This window comes from Monodon monoceros, unplaced genomic scaffold (assembly GCF_005190385.1).
Source record: "Monodon monoceros isolate NGI ecotype Baffin Bay Population unplaced genomic scaffold, NGI_Narwhal_1 Super_Scaffold_21, whole genome shotgun sequence".
NCBI classification, from domain to species: domain Eukaryota; kingdom Metazoa; phylum Chordata; class Mammalia; order Artiodactyla; family Monodontidae; genus Monodon; species Monodon monoceros.
The window spans coordinates 5,783,038-5,804,405 of record NW_021703778.1 but is presented as its reverse complement, the minus strand read 5'-3'; the positions used below and the strand labels follow the sequence as shown (position 1 = coordinate 5,804,405).

At 40.3% G+C, this 21,368-nt stretch overlaps 2 protein-coding genes across 4 annotated transcripts in view; one reads left to right on the top strand and one right to left on the bottom strand.

Moving 5' to 3' along the window:
• Positions 1-21,368, bottom strand: part of RSU1 (Ras suppressor protein 1) — a 355,370-nt gene that overhangs the window by 40,985 nt on the left and 293,017 nt on the right. The window contains exon 10 of one of the 3 annotated variants that reach the window (XR_003796045.1): positions 12,386-12,414. The exons of the other annotated variants lie outside the window; for them this stretch is intronic. The gene's annotated coding sequence lies outside the window, so the exon portion shown is untranslated. Of the gene's footprint in view, positions 1-12,385; positions 12,415-21,368 lie in introns of those variants that run through there. 3 annotated transcript variants of the gene reach the window in all.
• Positions 13,014-21,368, top strand: part of PTER (phosphotriesterase related) — a 32,847-nt gene continuing 24,492 nt past the window's right edge. Inside the window, 4 exon segments of the mRNA XM_029239181.1 lie at positions 13,014-16,539; positions 16,542-16,634; positions 18,101-18,346; positions 18,348-18,367. Coding sequence (XP_029095014.1) covers positions 16,201-16,539; positions 16,542-16,634; positions 18,101-18,346; positions 18,348-18,367 — 698 coding nt within the window. The 5' untranslated portion in view covers positions 13,014-16,200.

Sequence of the window (21,368 nt, the reverse complement as noted above, 5' to 3'; positions counted from 1 at the left end):
CACTACCCTAAGTATAGAACCAAGAGTCAGGAGTTACCGTTTTCTAGTCTTCTTTTTTCCTAGCTCTTGCAGTTTGTACCGTGTCTTTAACACAATCAACCCCCTTAAGACTGGTACCCACTCATCTCTCTGTTGCTGTGGGAAGGACACGGATACAGGGAAGGCAGCTGTGAGACAACTCAGCCAAGCTCCTGATAAACCAGCCAATGAAAGCTAAGAGATTACATATCATGACACATTGGGATTCTCATCCTGTGTTCTTTTGCAAGAAAAGGGGGATGTCTATTTTCTTTGGTGCGCATTTAGGTGTTCATTAATAAGTGCAGGTTGACTATATGGGAAAAGCATCTAAGAAAGAGTGGATACATGTATATGTATAGCCGACTCACTTTGCTGTACAGCAGAAACTATCACGACATTGTAAATCTACTCCAATACATAAATAAATAAAGAAAAAAGAAAAAAAAAGTACTGGCTGAATCTCAAAGGAGAAACCTCAGAGATCTTATACTATTTTTAAAGGCCTCCCAAGGGATGCTTACAGAGCCTAAAACAGTGTATTCTGCCTTCAGTGAAAATGGAAGATCCTTGTCTGAATAAACCCTACTTCCTCATTGGTGAAATGGGAACAATAATAGTAATAGCAGATTTCATCTAAAAGTATGTCCCATGGTCCAAAGTCTAGTTGGGTACTTTTCGGTGACTCACATTCACTGGTCCCTTGCTTATTTCACCAGGACATTAGGAGATTTAATTAAAGTGTAAAGAGTGTCCTGAGCTCTTCAGAGAAACACACGACGTTATTATTGTAGATCACACTTTTGATATTCCATAATCTCTTGAAAGTAATGAAACCAGCAATATAGAAAGCTGGGGCTTCAATGCAGTTAGAGTTTTATGAAGACACATTCATACCATGTGATATTCATAGTGGTCATCATTGTGGGGTTTGAGAGTTCAATTACTGTGAACTTTCTAATTGTTCTAAGTATTTTGATTTAATTTTTCCCATCAATAAGTAACATGTTTGAGAGGTCAATGAGTATTCAAGTCATGCTATGTTCAGTCAACATTTAAGACTTTCCAATTGTGTTTTCAAACTATCATTGGGAAAAGTACTTTACACAGCTATCATTTTAACACTTCTGTAAGTGAGAGGGGAAAAAAAGAGAATACTCATCCAGGATTCCTTTCCCCTGAAACGTACTCCTGCTCTTAAAATCCCTGAGGGACAATGAAAATTCCCTTTTGTTTCCTAACTCATCCTAGCCTCCAGTCTCCAGCATTCAGCCTATACTCACACTGCCCATTTAATTATCATCCTAATACAGGTCTCATCCTTTGGGGCCAGCCCATGCATCAGTATTTTCTACTACAGACCTGCCATGCAATCCATGCATGAGCCTCTAAAGACTGCTTACAAACCCCAAAACATTGCTCATTGCTCATGCCACCCGAATGCCTCCTTGCGAAAATCCTCTTAATGTTCTGCAGCATTGCCTAAATGTCACCTCCTCCAGGAAGCCCTCGCAGCCCCTCCAGTACTGATGAATGTTGTCAAGACAATACTCCCCAGAGCACTTGCTTTGTACTTCTTTTCGAACATTTACTGCACTCTGCTTTATATCATAGCTGTCCCACCAATACACAGAGAATATCAGTTTGACATTGGAAGCTCACCCTATGTCAGGCACTTGTGTTGGAACGCTTCAGCTTCCTAAGGCAGGAGTGCTCCTTTTTCATCTTTGTTTACCATAGTATCCTCCTCCAAAGGAGATCAGCAGATCCTCAGCAAACGTTTGTAACACCAAATTGAAATGTACTCAGGTGAAATCTGTGGATGCCTGGGAGGCAGGCTCCCTTATGTTGCCTTCCTATGCTCTGAGAATCCAAGGACCAAGTTATCCCCTCAAACCTACAAATCAAAGTTACTTTTCTTAATATTTCGAAAAGAATAACAGTAGCTGGTCACAAGCCTAGAACGAGGCCACAATGCCAATGAGAACATCAGATTGCTTCCGGCTGAAATTACGTTCCATCAGTGTGGAATTGAAGGGTGGATGGAACTCAAGCTGTTCATTGGTTGAACAGACACTTTTTGAGCATCTGCTTCTTGCCCATAACTAATATAGCTCAGAGGTGGTACCTACTTCTGCGTGTGTGGGAAGTAGTGTTCAAAGCAAAAGTAGTTACATGTATAAATCCTCTTCCTCAAGCATGGGTGGCATTTCTCATATAGGCATCTGGGTAGAAAACAGATCATGTTCTGGAAGTCTCTAGAACAAGACAAGGAGGGCTACAATCAGGTGAAGAGTCCTCTGGCTCTCCTTGACCTTTTTCTGCAGGAGAACTGGCAGGCCTACCACTTTTTACACCAAACAGGCTAAATGTGACAATCTAAAAGCACATACGTGGTACTGATTCTTTTTAAGCTTAGCTAATTCAGCTAAGCAGGATAGTGAAAGTCAAGACTTTTCGAAGACAGTCTACTGTGTGGTCTTCAAAATAAATAACCTGAGATGATTTTGTGGGAAATGCCTTTTAGATAGTAGCTACTCGTGCAGTAGAAAGGCTTTCTGGGATTCCAGGAAAATTATTTTGAAATTAAACTCTCTTAAAAAGAAATTAGGGGGGGATGGTCTATACATTTAAAAAATTAGCTGTAAGAGTCATTATCCAGTTTTACTCCTTATAAAGGAATGGTTACTGCTATGAATCACCTGCAGTAATTTTACTGAGTATTTTTAGTTTCTGGATTTATATTTGGTGGCTACGAATTCAGGTAGGAACTTCCTTGAAGATGAAATCACTTAACATTGTTTCTATATGCTCAAGAGTCTTGCTCTTATTTCGTAAGGGAAAGTTTTTTGTTTTTGTTTTTGTTTTTAAAGAGCATATGTGGGCTTCCCTGGTGGCGCAGTGGTTGAGAGTCCGCCTGCCGATGCAGGGGACACGGGTTTGTGCCCCGGTCCGGGAAGATCCCACATGCCGTGGAGCGGCTGGGCCCGTGAGCCATGGCCGCTGAGCCTGCGCGTCCGGAGCCTGTGCTCCGCAACGGGAGAGGCCACAACAGTGATAGGCCCGCGTACGGCAAAAAAACCCACAAAAAAACAAAAAGAGCATATGTATTCCCATGTAGTACTGTGTTGGGTGCAGAAGGATAAGCTACAATGGCATGTTTACTGTCTTCTGAGAGTTTAGAGTGCAAAGATACAGGAAAGTTGAAAAAACAAACATGGCCTCAAAATCCATAACCCCAAAACTTTTGGGAAAACAGTTTTCCATGCTTTTAAATAAGTTTTAGTGGTTTTGATTTAGGGAAATAATCTGATGTGCCATAAATGGGACATGCTATGATCTTAGAATTATTTATTGTTAGATGCATATGAATAAATATTCCAGGAAAAACTTTTTAGCCCTTTTCTAACAACCATGAACCTGTTCTTCTTTTCTGGTCCTGATTCTACTTCCGTTTACAATTTCCTTGCTTCGGCTTTAATATTTGTTTGCTTTATGTGTCTTTTGTGTAAGTTACCTCAAATCCTGCATTGAACAGGGCTGGATTCAAACAAGCAAGCATGTGCCAGGCACTGCCAGGGGCTGAGGACTGAGAGCCAGGACATGGGCTCTGCCCTCAAAGAGCTCAAAGTCTGATGGACAGACATTAACACAAGATGTGAGTTTCAAGGGTAAACTCAGACTATGAGAGCACCTAGAGTGGGCATCTTATCCAGAATGCTTGAGCAACAAGGAGGAATATCATGAAAACCTTCCAGTTAGAAATGATGCCAAGGAACTTCCCTGGCGGTGCAGTGGTAAAGAATCCTCCTTCCAGTGCAGGGGATGCAGGTTCGACCCCTGGTCAGAGAACTAAGGTCCCACAGGCCACAGGGCAACTAAGCCCGCGCGCCACAACTACTGAGCTCGTGCGCCTCAAGTAGAGCCCGTGTGACGCAAACAACAGAACCCACGTGCCCTGGAGCCTGAGCGCCACAACTAGAGAAGAGAACACCTGCATGCCACAACTAGAGGGAAGCCCGTGCGCCGCAACAAAAGATCCCGCATGCCTCAACAAAGGTCCTGCATGCCGCAACTAAGACCCAAGGCAGCCAAAAATAAATTTAAAAAATTTTAAAATACTTAAAAAAAAAAGGTTGTTATTTTCAGTATTTCAAGGTCCTTTTTTTTAGAAAAAAAGAAATGATGCCAAAGCCTCATCCTGAAGGCCTAGTACAAGTCAGCCAGGATAGGAAAAGGCTTGAGGAAGTAGAGTGGGAGTAGGTGGGATTTGTTAGCTCAGAAAAAAAGAGGCAGAAACACATTCAGAGACTTGAGACAGGTGCAAGCATGTTGAGTATCTCCCATAGGCTCTACCTGCCAAGCACAGGATCTTACACTTAAGGGATGCTCAAGAAATATTTATGGCTTTTTATAAAAGGATGGAGAAGCTTTTTTTAAAAGGATGGAGAAGCTGGATGTGAAAGGGTTAATTTGTGGAGGTTTCTGCAGAGAGGCAGATGGGGCTATGGCAGAAGGTACCTGAAGTGCATTGTGACAAGGGGGGAGAGGCGGGCAAGGAGAATGTACTTAGGATCAAGTCTCAGGTGCCCTCAGGACCACAAAAGCTTGAAAATAGAGAAAGCTTCTAAGGAAATGACACTGAGTTGAGAATTTAGCCACAAAATCAGTGGAGGAGAAAACAACACAAACTTTAGAGTCTGTAGGAAGATCGTGAGTTGAAGAGTCTGGCATTTTTGAGTAACTGAAAGGCCAGGGAGGAGAGGGGTCAGGGAGAAAGGGTAGAGTGGAGTGAAATGACAGGAGAAGGAACCAGATCATGCCATGCTTTATAGCTTATGCCAAGTATTTTGGGCTGTATCCCAAGGGCAATGGGAAACTTCTAGGGGATTTTGAAGGAGGGACAGAAATGATCAAGTCTATGTTTTATCAGGATCCCTAGTCTATGGAGAACAAGTTGGAGGGGGACCCAGTGGATAGATAACTATGTTTATTTCATCTTTTTGTTTTTCTGCTAACCTGTCAAAGGCTGTTAACCTTCCTTGAAAAAAGATTATTTTATGGTTTTGTCCTTATATGGTTTATCTTTACTTAAAATTTATATCGTTTGATCTCTCTTTTTCACTTATAAATAAATGATGACCCATACTTCATCATTTCTGACATTTCCTATGAAATGACTCATTGACTACCCCCCCCATCTGCATCCCTAACCACACACAGGAGTGTATTGCATAGTGGGATTTGTGGTCCTTGAGTGGCTTGACTGTGATAACGTTTATTCAGGCTGCTGAAGCTTTTCCAAAATTCTCGTTGGGCTCCAGGATTTCAACGAGGGTCAAGTTCAATCCATAAAGGGCTCGGTCAAAGAGCTTGAATGTAATCAAAGCGAACCATAGCCACTGCAACGGCATGTAATTTGATCAGAGGTATTTGCACACGAACAATATCAAATCTCAGGCTCGACTGGCAATTAGCAATTCTGTGATAATAAAGAAGAAGCTGAAATAGCTCTTGAGTTAATAAATCTTTGTGTGTCTTAGCTGAGGATTCAAAATCTATATTCTATGAAATAATGCCATTTGCAGCAACATGGACGGACCCAGAGATTATCATACTAAGTGAAGTAAGTCAGACAGAGAAAGACAAATACCATATGATATGACTTATACGTGGAATATAAAATATGACACGGATGAACAAATGAACTTACCTACAAAACAAACAGACTCACAGACATAGAGACTTGTGGTTGCCAAGAGGGAGGGGGAAAGGGGGAGGGATGGATTGGGAGTTTAGGATCAGCAAATGCAAACTATTATATATAGAATGGATAAACAACAAGGTCCTACTGTAGAGCACCTGGAACTATATTCAATATCCTGTAATAAACCATAATGGAAAAAATATGAAAAAGAATATACATATGTATGTATAACTGAATCACTTTGCTGTACACCAGGAACTACTACAATCTTGTAAATCAACTATACTTCAATAAAAATAAATACATAAATAAACCAAAATCTATACCCTATTTTTTTTTTTTTTGCGGTACACGGGCCTCTCACTGTTGTGGCCTCTCCCGTTGCGGAGCACAGGCTCCGGACGCGCAGGCTCAGCGGCCATGGCTCACGGGCCCAGCCGCTCCACGGCATGTGGGATCCTCCCGGACCGGGGCATGAATCCGCGTCCCCTGCATCGGCAGGCGGACTCTCAACCACTGCGCCACCAGGGAAGCCCTATACCCTATTATTTTACAGGTGACAATAGTATAGGCATACGATAGTACAGGTTTACACTGGTAAGATTGACCTTTTCTCACTTTACTCCCTTTTAATGATATAAATGAAACAGATATACATTAAAAAACTGGAACATAACATTAAATTGTAATGAAGAAAAAAAATTGTCTATCTTTACTGTCTATTGCCCAAGATACACAATACATTTTAAGTTCTACTCATATGTAGCCATATACATTCACCATAAATTTACAGTTTTGTATTTTCTTTCACATGTTATGAGAGCATTTTCTTCTATCCCTAAATATTTTTTTGAAACTATAACTTGAATGTTTGCATAATGTTCCATCATAGAGGGAAACATTCCTGTATTACTGGATATTTTGGTCACTATTCTAAATAATGCCAAAAAGAAAACTTCGGGCATAAATATTTTTTACAGGTATCTAAATATTTCCTGAAGACAGATCCCCAGCAGCACTATAACATTTAAAAACTCTAGCTACATATTGCTAAACTGCTTTTCAGAAAAGTTGGGCAAGTTGGCACTTTGCTAGGGTTACGTATAGGAGAGCCATATGTCACCAGGTTCACTATGCTATTACTTATCTCTCACAAGCCAGACAGTGAATGAGCCATCTGTGTTTTAACCATCTCCCAACTCATACTTTCTACTGGATCCCCCAAAATATGCCCACTTCTGCTAACTTTTAGGACTCAGTTGCCATTTAGAATGGAAAGCTTTTTTTTTTTTTTTTAATGTGAAGCTAGATTTCTATCTATGACAAATTCCAAATGGTTAGCTGTGTTTAAGTTAAGTTCCTTAAATGTGGTATACATTTTAAGTACTTTTATTGTTAAGCATTGTTTACACAAAATTGAAACCAAGCTCCCCTCTCTGCCACCATGTTTTAGAGCTTACCCGGCAGCAGCAATTCCAAATAAGTATCTTATTTGAAATTTGGACAGTTTTCCATTATGTTGTATCCATTGGCAATTATTTTTAAAAAAATACATCATGCTTGAGGTTTAGTTTGTAGGCTTGAGAATTTTATGTGTGTGGCCACTTCTGTCTTCATTTCTCACTAAGAAGGCATAATTTAAACTAGACTGTCACATTTGTTTGTATATAAAAGAAAAAGTAACTATTTGTGGGATAATCCATTGGGATTTGGAGTATAGTTGTACATATTATGTGCCCCTTCCACTTGCAAACTTCAACAAAAAGGGGGGGGGATTTTAATCTTATTGGAATGATAGAGTTATAGTAAATTTTCCTTTTTTCATTTTAGGATGAAACTTTTTGCTCTTTCACTCATTAGGGCATAAACAAATGACTCTATTTAGTTCAGTCCAGTTTCACAGGTGCAAACCAAATGCTAGATACTATGTAAGTATAGGGGAGAAAAGAGAGATTTCCCCCTTTCCCCTCCTATACACACACACACACACACACACACACACACACACACACACAGAGCACCTAGTCAAATGGAGACAAATCCCTTAATAGATCAATTCAGTACAAAGTGACATTTGCTGGGATATACTTTTAAATTTCACTCTATGATATACTCACTATGAGTGCCCGTCCCCACCATTAAGAGGCTTAGATAAACCAAATCTATGCACTAATGAACTGACCATTCAAAAACTAGTTCCCATTTTAGCATTCCTGTTTCCTTAATCCTAATTTCTGTTCCTGCCTAGCATCTGAGTATCTTTTTCTTCAACTCTGCTGACTGCTGTAAATAGTCATCAGTATCAAGGGATATGATGCAAATAGACTGCAAAGTAAAATTGAAAATTAAAAAAAAAAAAAGATGCAGTTCGTCATGATTGAGAAAAGTGATATTGGAGAAATGCTATAATACATACAAACCCCAAATAAGGATGTGACAGAATTAGACCTTTAACAACCCAAGAGGAGAAATTAACATGGATAGTATCAGGATTAGTGCTTCAAAAGAGAATACGCAGCATAAAACTGGTTAATAGGGGACCCGGGTAAAAAGAAGATGATAACGTCTTCAGAAATACTTTGGCAAAAATAACCTTTTTCATAACTGGGGTGCGAAAGTCAAGTAAAAGATGTCATATCACCTAATTTCATCAGAAAAATTATACATTCAGTTAATTTTTAAAAATCCAACATTCAATTAATTTTTTGTTCCAACAATTACGGCACACTGATAATTATGACTTATTTTATAATATTTTATTTTTCTAATTTGAAATTTTAATCAAGTCCTTTAAATATGACTTACTATTCAGCTTTGGTCTCTGTACATTTTGATTACCCACTGCTGTGTAACAAACCATCCCCCCAAACCACAGGTTTCAGATAACAGCCATTTTATTATCTCCCATAATCATAATCCTGTGGGTTGGCCAGACTCTGCTAGGTTAGCTGTAGCTAGGCCTGCAGTCATGTGGGATCTTGGCTGGGTTCAGATGTTCAAGATGACTTACTTGTCTGGTACCTTCCCAGGGACGGCCACAAGGCTGAGCTCAGTGGGGTGACTCGGGAGCCTCTCCCACTATCCATGTAGTCCTAGGGTCCCTCCTTCTCCACATGAGAGGGTAGCCAGACTTCTTACATTGCAGCTCAAGGTTCCCCAAAGCACAAAAGCAGAAGCTACTTCCAAAAATCTGGGTCCCCAACTGACATAGCATCACTACTGATTAAAGCCAGACACAGGCTAGCTCAGTCTGGAAAGAGGCTGCTGCCCCAGGACAGGAATATTGGAAAGCACAGTTCACTGAAAGCCAGCTATGGAGACCAGCTAATACACTGTTTGAAGTCCCTTCATTTAAAAAGGCGTTTCCAGTACCAGTTCTCCGTGGATAATGAAGGCCTCCTGTAGCTGTAGTCACTTCAGTGGGTCATTTCCAAAAGTCCAGTGAGTTGTGATGTCAATTGAAACAGTCAATCTGCTTCTAAAAGTCATGGGCCTCAAGTGAAGGAATTCCTTTCTAAGCAAATTAGAGCCTCAGTTTGATTCATCAACTCCAACCCCTTATTGTTAGTTTTTTTTTAGAGAACAAGTTTAGGTTCATTTGCCTAAGGATACTCAGCAAATATTTGGAAAAGAATTCAAAGTTTGGCAAGTAATAATAATTCAGGACATTTGTCTGGGGCTTTATAATTTAGGTAACGCTTTTAGGTACTATCTTATTTGCTTTTCGTTTCAAATCTAAAGCAGTAGATCAGGCAGATCTATTGCAGTTTTCAAGTGAGGAAATCAGCTCAACTCACTTAAGCTTTAAAATTTTCCACAATTACACAGGTAGGAAACATTAGAGCCAGAACTTCAAGTTCAGGGTTCTTTCAAACCATCTGTCCCTCCTAGCCTCTTGGAGAGTTCTCTTTTAAGCTTAGAAGTAGCTGAAAGTGAAATTCACTCATTCATTCATTCATTCTCTCTTTCTCTGTCTCTCTCTCCATGTATGTAAGTATTCACATGTACATAAAATGTACTTTTTTTTTTTTTTTTGCGGTATGCGGGCCTCTCACTGTCGTGGTCTCTCCCGTTGCGGAGCACAGGCTCCAGACGCGCAGGTTCAGCGGCCATGGCTCACGGGCCCAGCCGCTCTGCGGCATGTGGGATCCTCCCGGACCGGGGCACGAACCCGTGTCCCCTGCATCGGCAGGCGGACTCTCAACCACTGCGCCACCAGGGAAGCCCCAGTTTTTGTTTTTGTTTTTTTTTTTTGGCTGCGTGGTTTCCAGGATCTTACTTCCCTGACCAGGGACTGAACCCGGGCCCACGGCAGTGAAAGCACCAAGTCCTAACCTCTGGACCAGCAGGGAACTCCCTAAAATATACATTTTAAAAAACATTCTTAAAGTACAGCCTTTATTCATAGTTAATAAGTGAAACTGATATTTAATGGATGAAATTCATTCTGTCTCTCTTATTATATGTATGTATGCATATCTATATAAAATACACATTTTAAAAACTGTTCTTAAAGTACAACCTTCATTGATAATGATTTCTAGAAAGTCAGTAATATCCATTTCAAGTTAAAGGCTATCGCAGAAGCATGGATGTCATCCAGAAGTCATCTGGTCAACCCCTTCATTTCACAGATGGGAAAACAGCCTCTGAGTGTTAAGTTATTTGCCCAAAGTCACACAGCTGTTTAGAGGAAAAGCCAAGAGCTTTGACTCTGACCGGACCATTCTTCCAACTAAACCAGGCCACCTCAAGAATAGCCTCCCAAATGAAACTGTGTGAGGAATATAGATATTTTGTGGATAAGACATTAATTTGATTTGCCAAGAATTAAAATTAGCACAAAATTTAAGATTCTTAATGACTAAATATAGTTAAGGACCAGCTGTGCAATTTGCTCAAAATATTGTTGTTTCCAGGAGACAACCTATTGCTAGGAATCCATGGAAGAAAAAAAAAACAAAAAAACGCCCTCTATAATAAGCTGAGAACGAACTTCACCTCAGAGAGTTCTTTACGAAGAAAAAGAAGTTTTAATTATTGTATTCAGTAACTTGGTGTATGTTTCTCTTCCAGGACTGCATGTTAGCAAAATCAAAAAGTCTCATCAAACATCCTCAAAGCACTGAGTATGGAACCTTCTTCTGAGAATAAGAAGGGCTAAGATGAGCTAAGATCTTAGCTTTTCAAATGAAGAAAAACACGAAGGTCCGTTCAGTTCTGCAGACAGCAGCATTTTGCCAACATTGCACAACGATGACTTATGTTACTATGATAAGTAGTAAGCAATATTGTATTTTGACCTCCACAGAAAGAAATGTTGTTTTTTCCCCCTCTCTTTTCCCCCTACACCCACATCCTTCCTCTCTTTCTTTTATTGAGGAGAAAATATTTACCGTTTGTTGACTAAACAGGTAATGGATTCAAGAAGCCAGCAGTACAATTTACCAGTTACAGTGTGTATGACTTGAAGGGTTGACTAGTTAGCACATGGTTGACTAAATTAAAGAGTCAACGAAGCCACAAGCTCCATCCCTTCAGTCAAGAGCCCGGTGTAATTTCTGAGTTTAATAAACACTTGAATGACTTGACCTAGCGGTTTAGATGAACCGTTCTCATCAAGGAGCACAGGATGGGGAAGCGCCGAGCTGAGCCAGAGGAGGGGGGGGCATCTTTCCCAAGCACACCTGCCTGTGACCGCATTTTTCTAGGAAGGTCACTTCCCGTGTACATCTCTGCCACCATCTTCATATTTGTTGTTTGAGATTTAGAAATATCCCAAGTTTGTCTCTCTTACTTCCTTAGTCAAATAGCAAACAAAAAACAAAAAAAAACAAAAAAACTTGGGATGAAACCCACCATTTTCCTCTGAATTCCAGATACAAGTTGCTCGTTTGTATCTCTGAGTAGTTTTGTTTTATTTATGTCACAGTTTGAAGAGCTTGCTGGGTCCCCATATTGTTCTGTGTACTGAGGTGGCTGGATTTCTTTCTCTTTACTCAGACATGGCTATTGATCTTTGGACAGTGTTTAATATGAAAAGTTATAAATCTCCACGCAGGAGAACCACTTAGCCATAAATATTTGGGCAAGTGGACATGTAGGGACGTGTGTGAGGAGAAATTCCTTGTGTCACTGTTGTTCGGCCACTGGACGGATGCTGTTGGAGAGAAGGCATGCCAAAGGCTTGAACCTGCACATGACGGAAGTATTCAAACAAGCTTCCAAAAGTATTATGCGGTGTTTAAAATATTTTAGTCACAAATCAAATGTCAGCTTTAAGTGCAGCGTTTATGGAGTACTGGCTGCTCCGTATGATGTAACCCATAAAAAAATAGAAGTGCCCACACATTTCCATGAGACAGCACTTTTTTCTAAGGAGCCCATTTATTTGGGGGATACTACTTTTATAGCACCAGCAAGGCCAGTGAGAAACTTCCATCTGTTGTACTTCTTTCTGCTTCTGCTGTCTCACCATCTCCACTGGCGTCAAGCTCAGACTAAGCCACCACTGGATTTTGTCCAGATTCTGGCAACACCCCGCTGGTCTCTGCAGGCACACTGGCCCCGCTTCTGTCCATTCTCCGCACAGCTGCCAGGTTATTCAGATCATATCTTCTCCCGCATAAAACTCTGAAACGCTTTCCCATTTTTTAATCCGTCAGGGTTTGATTAGGGAAAGGAAACAACTGTAAGTGAAATGGACCAAGGGATTTATTACAGAGCTTAGAACTTACACAGTTGTTGAACAAGTGAACTGAAAATCAATTCATCCAACATCAACTTGCCAATTTCACCATTGCTTCTAAAATTATAAATTGTGTATCTCCAATCTGGTCTAGGACCTGGTACAGCAGATGTAGGGGCAGGAAGAGGGCTTATGTCTATGAAATTGGACAGTATATTGCTGTTAAAGAAATTCCACACATTCATATGTAAAATATTCAGAGGTTCAGAAGTCCTACTCTCTGAAATATGAAATATAATTGAAATGGATCTCCACCCTAGGGAGACAGAAAAAACTCTTAAGAGTAATGGCTAGGGTGAAATAGCTGTGGCACAATTTCAGTGAAATGAAACTAAAATTGCTCCCAAACTACCTACTCACCACCCAACTCTGGTAATTTATCCAATTTGCTAAACTTTTTTTTTTTTTTTTTTTTTTTGCGGTACGCGGGCCTCTCACTGCTGTGGCCTCTCCATTGCGGAGCACAGGCTCTGGACGCGCAGGCCCAGCGGCCATGGCTCACGGGCCCAGCCGCTCCGCGGCATGTGGGATCCTCCCGGACTGGGGCACGAACCTGCGTCCCTGCATCGGCAGGCGGACTCTCAACCACTGCGCCACCACGGAAGCCCTGCTATACATTTTATAAAAGTTCATTTATGCATATGTTTTCCAAAAAGACCCATCCTGCATATTGTTCTTTTTTTTTAAATCCCATACCCATTGGAATTGGAAGAGTTGTTTCCCCTGGTCAGGCTGTCATAGTAATTGAAGATTGTCCTCAGTCTCTCTGACTGCTCAGATTTCATACCTGAAGTACAACAAAGCTTGTGGCCGATGTGTTTATAGCTCTGGCTAACCCTTTTCCTGCTACCTTCTGTGCAGGTGTACACAGTGTGGCAGCTTGCCACAGATGCTCTGTAAAATGCCTGAAGCCTCCTTTTTGCATGGGGTGGGGGGTCACTCCTGCTTGCACAGTTGTGCACTGCAGCTTTCACTGCCCACTTACTGTCTGTATTCTGTGCACTCTCTCTATGGAGGAGGGCCATTCATAGCCCCTTGCCTGCTGACTGAGAAGAGAACAAGTTCCAGGGTGCATATAGACCCAAAAGGGCTCCCTCACTGCAGAGGAACTAGGAAATCTACCTGCATATTTTAATCCACTAAAAGATACATTCTAGCATAGAGTGGTGTTGGCTATAGTTTGTTCTTTAATCTTTTATCTTTCAAGTGTGGGTTACATTGTATATGATCACAGAAAGCACCAACTAGCTGTGCCTGAGAGTATTAGAGGAATTTCCCAGAGGAGATGACATTTCCTAGGTGATGTTTTTTTCAGGAAGACTGGCAGCCTGTGAGTTTGAAACTTACCAACATTGCTCTTTCAAATCTATATCAATTAAATATGCAGTGTGGTGCTTTTCTAGTAAAAGTGATAGTGTTTGGTCAGTTTATCCAAGTTTCTGGCCCCTGGCGATTCTCTAGGAACACATCGGTGAGGCCATCAGCCAGAAGGAGGGAAAGAACAAATGAACCCATATGGGATATTGAGTCTATTACTAATGGTACTTTGATTTCAGAACTAGCTACAGTAGCAAGGAATAAGGCATCGAACACTGAGTCCCTAGACATCATCCATGGAAAATATTGCTGTCTGTAGTGACTGGTAGCTACAGATTGATTCTCTAAATAGATACGATCTTCTTTTGCTATGCCCGCCACGTGAAATATTTAGCTTTTGGAAGCCTGGCTTGCAGAGGAGCACTCTCAAACAAAAATTAATGGCCACGCTAGCCACAAGTCCTAAAGTTCTCTGTCAAACAGTCTAAATCAATCATCTATGCATTGCACGCTAGTATATATCAAACACCTGCATTCCAGATAATCGTAGTGGCTTGATGTAAAGTGGCCCCATAACTCACTATTCCTCTTTCTCCACCCTTGATTTATTTTCACCTTGTCTTATGTATGCGCTACACCCATTACAAACTTGTGCTATACCTATTGCTTCTCCAGTCAACCACTTCCTCTAGAAAGAAATAACCCAGGACATATATAATAGTTTCCAGAAGGAGCATAACAAAGCTACTATTTTCTTGAAGGTGTGTGCTGGGTGCCAGACACTTTTACAGGTCTTTTTACCTGTGCTATGTAATTTAATTCCTATGGCAGCCTATGAAATGTGCATTGTTGTTCTAATTTACAGATGGGAAAACTGATTCTCAGAAAGTCAGAGAAGGCCATCAGAGGGATGTGCCTCCCCCATCAAAGGGGGAAAATGGTCACAGAATGTCTTTTAAAGGAACAACGTGAAAGAACAAATATTTAATGAAATATCTAAAAGAGGTAAATTCATAGGGACAGAAAGTAAATTGGTAGTTACCAGAGCCTTGGGGAAAGAGAGAATGGAGAATCATTGCTTAATGTTTACAGAGTTTCTGTCTGGAGTGATGAAAAAAGTTTTGGAAACAGATACTGGTGATGGTTGCATAACACTGTGAATGTAATTAATGCCACTGAATTGTACATTTAAAAATTGTTAAAATGGCAAATTGCATGCTATATATATCTTACCACAATTAAAAAGAGGGGAGAGGAGGAAAAAAGAAAAAGGAACAACGTGAGAGCTTCGAAAGACACTGTTTTACTCGGTTCCCAGCAGACTGTTTTCCACCGTCCGTCTGGGTGTGTCTGATTGGTGCTCCAGTGGGACACTGTCTCTGGCCGTGGTTTTGCCCTTGACTATATACCTTCACCACTTTCAGGATCGTCTTTTTTCTTTCCAAGCCAAATCCCTTCATTTAGGAAATGAAAAGCATTGGAATCGGGTCCTTGCTGTCACTGATAGAAGCTTGGTGCACACTTAACTTGTGTCACAAATGAAAGTAAACAGAGGATAAACAGAGAGGTATTTCCTCTTTTTAGAGACAACAGACTTCAGTTTCAGTAACTCACAGTCGCTCATTACGCCTAAGAATTTTTGCTTTTCAGTATTTTTGAAGTGTATTTCTGAGGTGTGCCCTAGGCAAAACAAAACATCTAGAATGGAGAGGTTTGTTTTTCTTTTTCATTATTCAACCTAGATGTAGTCCCTCCAGCTGTTTTTGGGGGGAATAATCTGTGAAATCGTCATAGTCAGAGATTTTGTCGTATTTCTCTTTATATATCCAATTTCTACATGGTGGACCTTCAAGAGAAATTTGTTCACGTGGATAGTGAATGAGTCATGGAATGATCAGTAGCTTCAGTACATTTAATTTAGCCAAAAAATGACAAATGAAACAGTTCTGATACATGGCTGCTTTTGAGACAAGTTATTGATTATGAAGTTTTTTTTTTTTAACGGAGATTATTTTTGAATTATCCAAGGCAGCATAGCTATGACTAATGAGGTAAAATTAAGCGAAAGAAAAATGTGAACTGAATACCAAGAGATACTTCCAGTAGATGAGTCTGGGATTAAATCAGGTAGAGGAGTCCCAGTGGAAGTGGTTGGGGGACATTTAACGCCACGCATGTCACTTAGAGCTGCAGTGAACGTAAGCAATTTACAAGCAGCAGACTCTGACTTTGGCAGGATGATAAGTGAGATCGTATCTCTAGTCTCATTGATTCTCTCTCTTATACCGGTATACGTTCACAGCTTCACATCCCCTATGGACAGAATTTATGTGTGTGTTAAATTTTCTGATTACAATTTTCTTTTTTCCGGAAAACACTCTTTTTAGAGCATCTCCTGGTCCCATCAGAAATGTCTTTCTTAAGTGGGAAAGTCCAAACCGTTCTGGGCCTTGTGGGGCCAAGCAAACTGGGCCGCACCCTGACCCACGAACACTTGACAATGACTTTTGACTGCTCTTACTACCCACCTCCTCCGTGCCGTGAAGTGATCTCCAATGAACCTATTACAATGAAAAATTTATTTTAGATCCAGAAAAACCCTTATTCCCATAGAGAGAATCTGCAGTTGAATCAGGAGACGGAAGCCATCAAGGAAGAATTGTTGGATTTTAAAGCCCAAGGTGGAGGAGCTTTGGTGGAAAACACAACCACTGGGATCAGCTGAGATGTGCAGACCTTGAAGCGGATTTTGCAGAAGAGACTGGCGTCCACATCACATCCGGAACTGGGTTTTATATGGATGTAACTCACTCTTCAGAGACCAGAGCCATGTCAGTGGGACAGGTAAAAAGCCCTAATTTCTTGGACAATATTTGCGTGTAAATTCAGAATCATCAGAACTTCAGACCGTGGATTATCCCTACGTGTCATCTACATTTGGAAATGTCACTGGCTCAGAGGCACGCTGTAGAAATTTGCTAGCTAGCAAAGGCATCTGTCAATGGGACCTAAATTAGGAACATTTCACTTCATAAAGAAAAAGCATCCAGGAAGGAGATGTTAATGCACTGGTCACCGGAAGACCCAATGGGTTAATACTTAGATTCACGTATATCATGGTGCGTGGTAGCGGTGGCACAGTCTGTGTGTAAACCTCAGTTTTCCATTAGAAGCTTCAGTTATGCAACCTCAATTTTCTTTCTGGATTTTATAATAACCAGCAATAAAAATTCACTGTCGGGTGAAACCTGGCAGGCAGAGACTTGGCACAGTTGTGAATATGTTTCCTTCTCCTTTTACAAACCAGGAGGGGTAGAAGAAAATCCATTTTCCTGTTTTTGTCATAATATGATCTTAAGCAAGAATGGGCAGAAGGAAAAGTGAATCTTTCAGGGACAAAAAGAAAGGATAAGCCACGAAGCTTTTTTGTATGTGTGTGTGCTCTCCTTCTATATATACGTATAATATACATTTAGATGTGTGTTTACACATATATATTTATATGTATCTTCCATTGCCTGTTTCATAGGCATAGAACGTCAGCTGCAGTCTTTGCAAAGAGTCAGTTAATCTTTAAAATACTTAATATTTCAAAACTTTATCTGCATTTTTTTTCCAGTCAGGCCTTTCCCTTTTACACATTTATATTATTTGAAGACTATCCTGATATCAGGGATCACACATTCTTCTAACCACTCAATATAAGTATTATTGTGTGTGCTGTGAATTTGCTTTGCTGTATAGGATAAAGGACAGAATGAATAAGAGAAAATTAAAGAATTACTTGCTACAGTTGACATAGATTCAGAGGCAGTCTTTTTACATTCTGGGTGCCCCTTAGGTTAAAATACAGATTTTTATCTCAATGAACGAATGTACAATGAATGTACTTCTCATTAAGTCACTTTTTCCCCTGCAGCCTCCTAAAGCCATGAATTTCTTGGTAAATAATCACAGTAAGTTCTATGGACTCTTTGATTTAGAGTAACTTGTTTTTTTGATTTAAAAAAAATTTTTTATTTTATATTGGAGTAGAGTTGATTAACAATACTGTGTTCGTTTCAGGTGTACAGCAAAGTGATTCAGTTACACATATACATTTATCGATTCTTTTTCAAATTCTTTTACAGTAACTTGCTGAATTTAAGATTTGGTCAGTAAAATGCCTTTCTCATTGACCGATACTAACTGAATGAATGTTGGATACATTTTTTAAAAGGATGAGTGACTGAATGACTAAATTCATTCACATACTGTGGTGACTCTATGTTGATAAAATCCGATCTATCAATTTTCACTCTCTTCCTTAGCTTACTGATGTCCTTGTTAATGAAATTCTCCATGCAGCTGATGGAACCAGTATCAAGTGTGGCGTTACTGGGGAAACTGGTTGCTCCTGGCCTCTGACTGAGAGTGAAAGAAGGGTTCTACGGGCAACAGCTCACGCTCAAGCTCAGCTTGGCTGTCCTGTTATTATTCACCCGGGAAGGAACCGAAGGGCACCATTTCAGATTATCCGAGTGCTGCAAGAGGCTGGAGCAGACACCTCCGAAACAAGTTATGTCACACCTCGATAGGTAAGCAGACCATCTACCAATTAGTGCGAACCATCGCAAGATTCATGAATGATCAAATAAATAAAATCATCAGATCAATAAAGCACTAGAAAAAAACTACGAACTACTTGGAAGATAGTATTTATAAAGTTTTACCATAGACGTTAATAAAAATCACCAATGCCATTCTTGTGTCCCTACCCCGTGTCAGTATCCTAGGTATTTTGCACAAGGCATTTCTTTTAATTTACTTAATCCTTCCTAATGCTTCACAGTTGGTGTCCCCACTTTGTCTCAGGGTATGATGTCACAGTGGGTGCTAATTCCACATGCTCAGTGTTTGCCAGTAGTTAAGAGTGATAAATTTATCTGCAAATATAAAGGGAAGGGGAATTGAATGGTTTTCACCCTGAGAATAAACACACACATAGAAGTGTTGAGGTGTGTTGTTGTGACTGGTGGTTTGAATCATCTTAATTTTGGAAAATGCACGGCTAAAAAAATAATAGTAATATGTATATTATTTGTTTGGCGGTATTATGTCTTAGTTTCCTATGGCTTCTGTAACAAATTATAAGAAACTGGGAGGCCTCAAACAATAGAAATGTACTCTCTGACAGCTCTGGAGGCCAGAAGTCTGGAATCAAGGTGTTGGCAGGGCTGCGCTTCCTCCAGGGATCTACAGGAGGAGGGTCCCTTGCCTCTTCTAGTGTCTGGTTGTTCCAGGTCTTCCTTGGCTTGTAGCCTAACTTCAATTTCTGCTGTCTTCACATGGCCTCCTGCTGCTCGTCTGTGTCTCCTCTTTTGCTTCTTATGAGGATACTTGTCATTAGCTTTAGTGCCCACCCAGATCATCCAGGATGATCTCATCTCAAGATCCTTAACGCAATTACGTCTGCAAAGACCTTTTTCCAAATAGGGTCACTTTCAGAGATTCAGAGGGCTGAAACATGGACATGTCTTTCTGAGGTCCACCACTCAACCCTCTCATATTGTATTAGACCCGTAGGGCTCAGCAAAATAACTGACTATATAAATAGACATTGGCTGCAGTTATTTGTATGAAGAAGCCTAACAATGCTGCAAAGGCTAGACATCGGCCTTTACGTTGAATTGATGAAAGAATTAACACAGTACCGATGAGACTGATAATACGTTACAATTAATTCTGTCTTGCAAAGTGGAACACAGCCATGTTAGCAGACTGATAAATCCTGATCATCAGACCCGACAGTCTGTTATTTAATAAACGAATGCTCCTACAGAACGTATTGGTAAAATGCTTCATCTTAATAAAAATACTGTAAAATCCTGTGCAGAAAAAAAATAAAACATATTATAATTGTGGCAGAACAGAGAAGCCAGTGTTAACGGGGAACCTGAGGGACCTCAAGGTAAAGGCAGTTGTCCTGGCAGCTGGGTTGATATTGAGATCAATACTTGGCTATCTTCAGGAATCTTCTGGTTGTACTGATAAAACAGAGGGATGTTTCTGGATACTGGTCACAGAGGTAGTGCATTGCAGTGTGGAGAATAGAATCTTTGGACCCAGAGACATGTGCTTTTAAATCTTGCCTCTACCATTTGCTATGCAATCTTGGGTAGCTTCATTTGAATTTAAAATAATGTATTTGATAATATACTTCTGTATGATATGGAATATATGTAGCACCTTTAATCAATAAGGATGATTTTTGATTCTTTTTAAACAGTGTGAAGTATATCAGGCATACAAAAGAGTATAGATAATATATATTTTAAAATTTTTTAAATATTTATTAAGTTCTTGAAAACATTGCATTCTGCTGTTATTATATAAATCCTCTCTATATGCCCCTTAGACTACAGTTGTTAATCACGGTGTTCAAATACTCTATATTCCTACTGATTTTTTGACTGCTTGATCTATTGGTTACTATGAGAAGTATGTTAAAATCTCTCATGGTGGATTTTTAGTTTCTGATTGTACATATTTCAGTTTTCGCTTCATATATTTTGAAGCTATGTTATCACATGCATACAAATTATTATATCTTCCTGATGAATTGAAACGTATATCAACATATATGGAGCTGCTTTATCTTGCAATGTAAGTACTAGTGTTTTATTTTATTTTTTTTATTTTTTAAATAAATTTATTCTATTTATTTTTGGCTGCGTTGGGTCTTCATTGCTGCACGTGAGCTTTCTCTATTGAGGTGAGCGGGGGCTACTCTTTGTTGAGGTGCGCGGGCTTCTCATTGCGGTGGCTTCTCTTCTTGCAGAGCGCGGACTCTAGGCACGTGGGCTTCAGTAGTTGTGGCACACAGGCTCAGTAGTTGTGGCTCACGGGCTCTAGAGCACAGGCTCAGTAGCTGTGGCACACAGGCTTAGTTGCTCCGCGGCATGTGGGATCTTCCCGGACCAGGGCTCAAACCCGTGTCCCCTGCATTGGCAGGTGCATTCTTAACCACTGCGCCAGCAGGGAAGCCCAGTACTAGTGTTTTAAAAGCTGTTTTATCTGACGTTAATGTGACTGTACCAGTCTTTTTGTGTTTGTCTTTATAATTTACATGTGTCTTGTGTAAAAAGCATATGGCTGGGTTTGGAGTTTTACCCAGTCATTCTCTTTTTTTATACGCTAAATTCAGTTTATTTGCATTGACTATGTTTACTGATATGCTTATTTCATTTTTTTGTCATAGTTATCATTAAAATTTCTTGATTTCTTTTTATTGTTTTTTTTTTTCACCTCCATATTCTATTTATCCTCTTTACTTCTTTGCAAGGTATGTGTACGATTTATACCCTATTAGTAGTTATAGCAGAAAATTTAACATGTATATTTAACACATCAAATTTAAACATTTTAAAATATAGTAAACAGGGCTTCCCTGGTGGCACAGTGGTTGAGAGTCTGCCTGCCAATGCAGGGGACACGGGTTAGTGCCCCGGTCCGAGAAGATCCCACATGCCGCGGAGCGGCTGGGCCCGTGAGCCATGGCCGCTGAGCCTGCGCGTCCGGAGCCTGTGCTCCGCAATG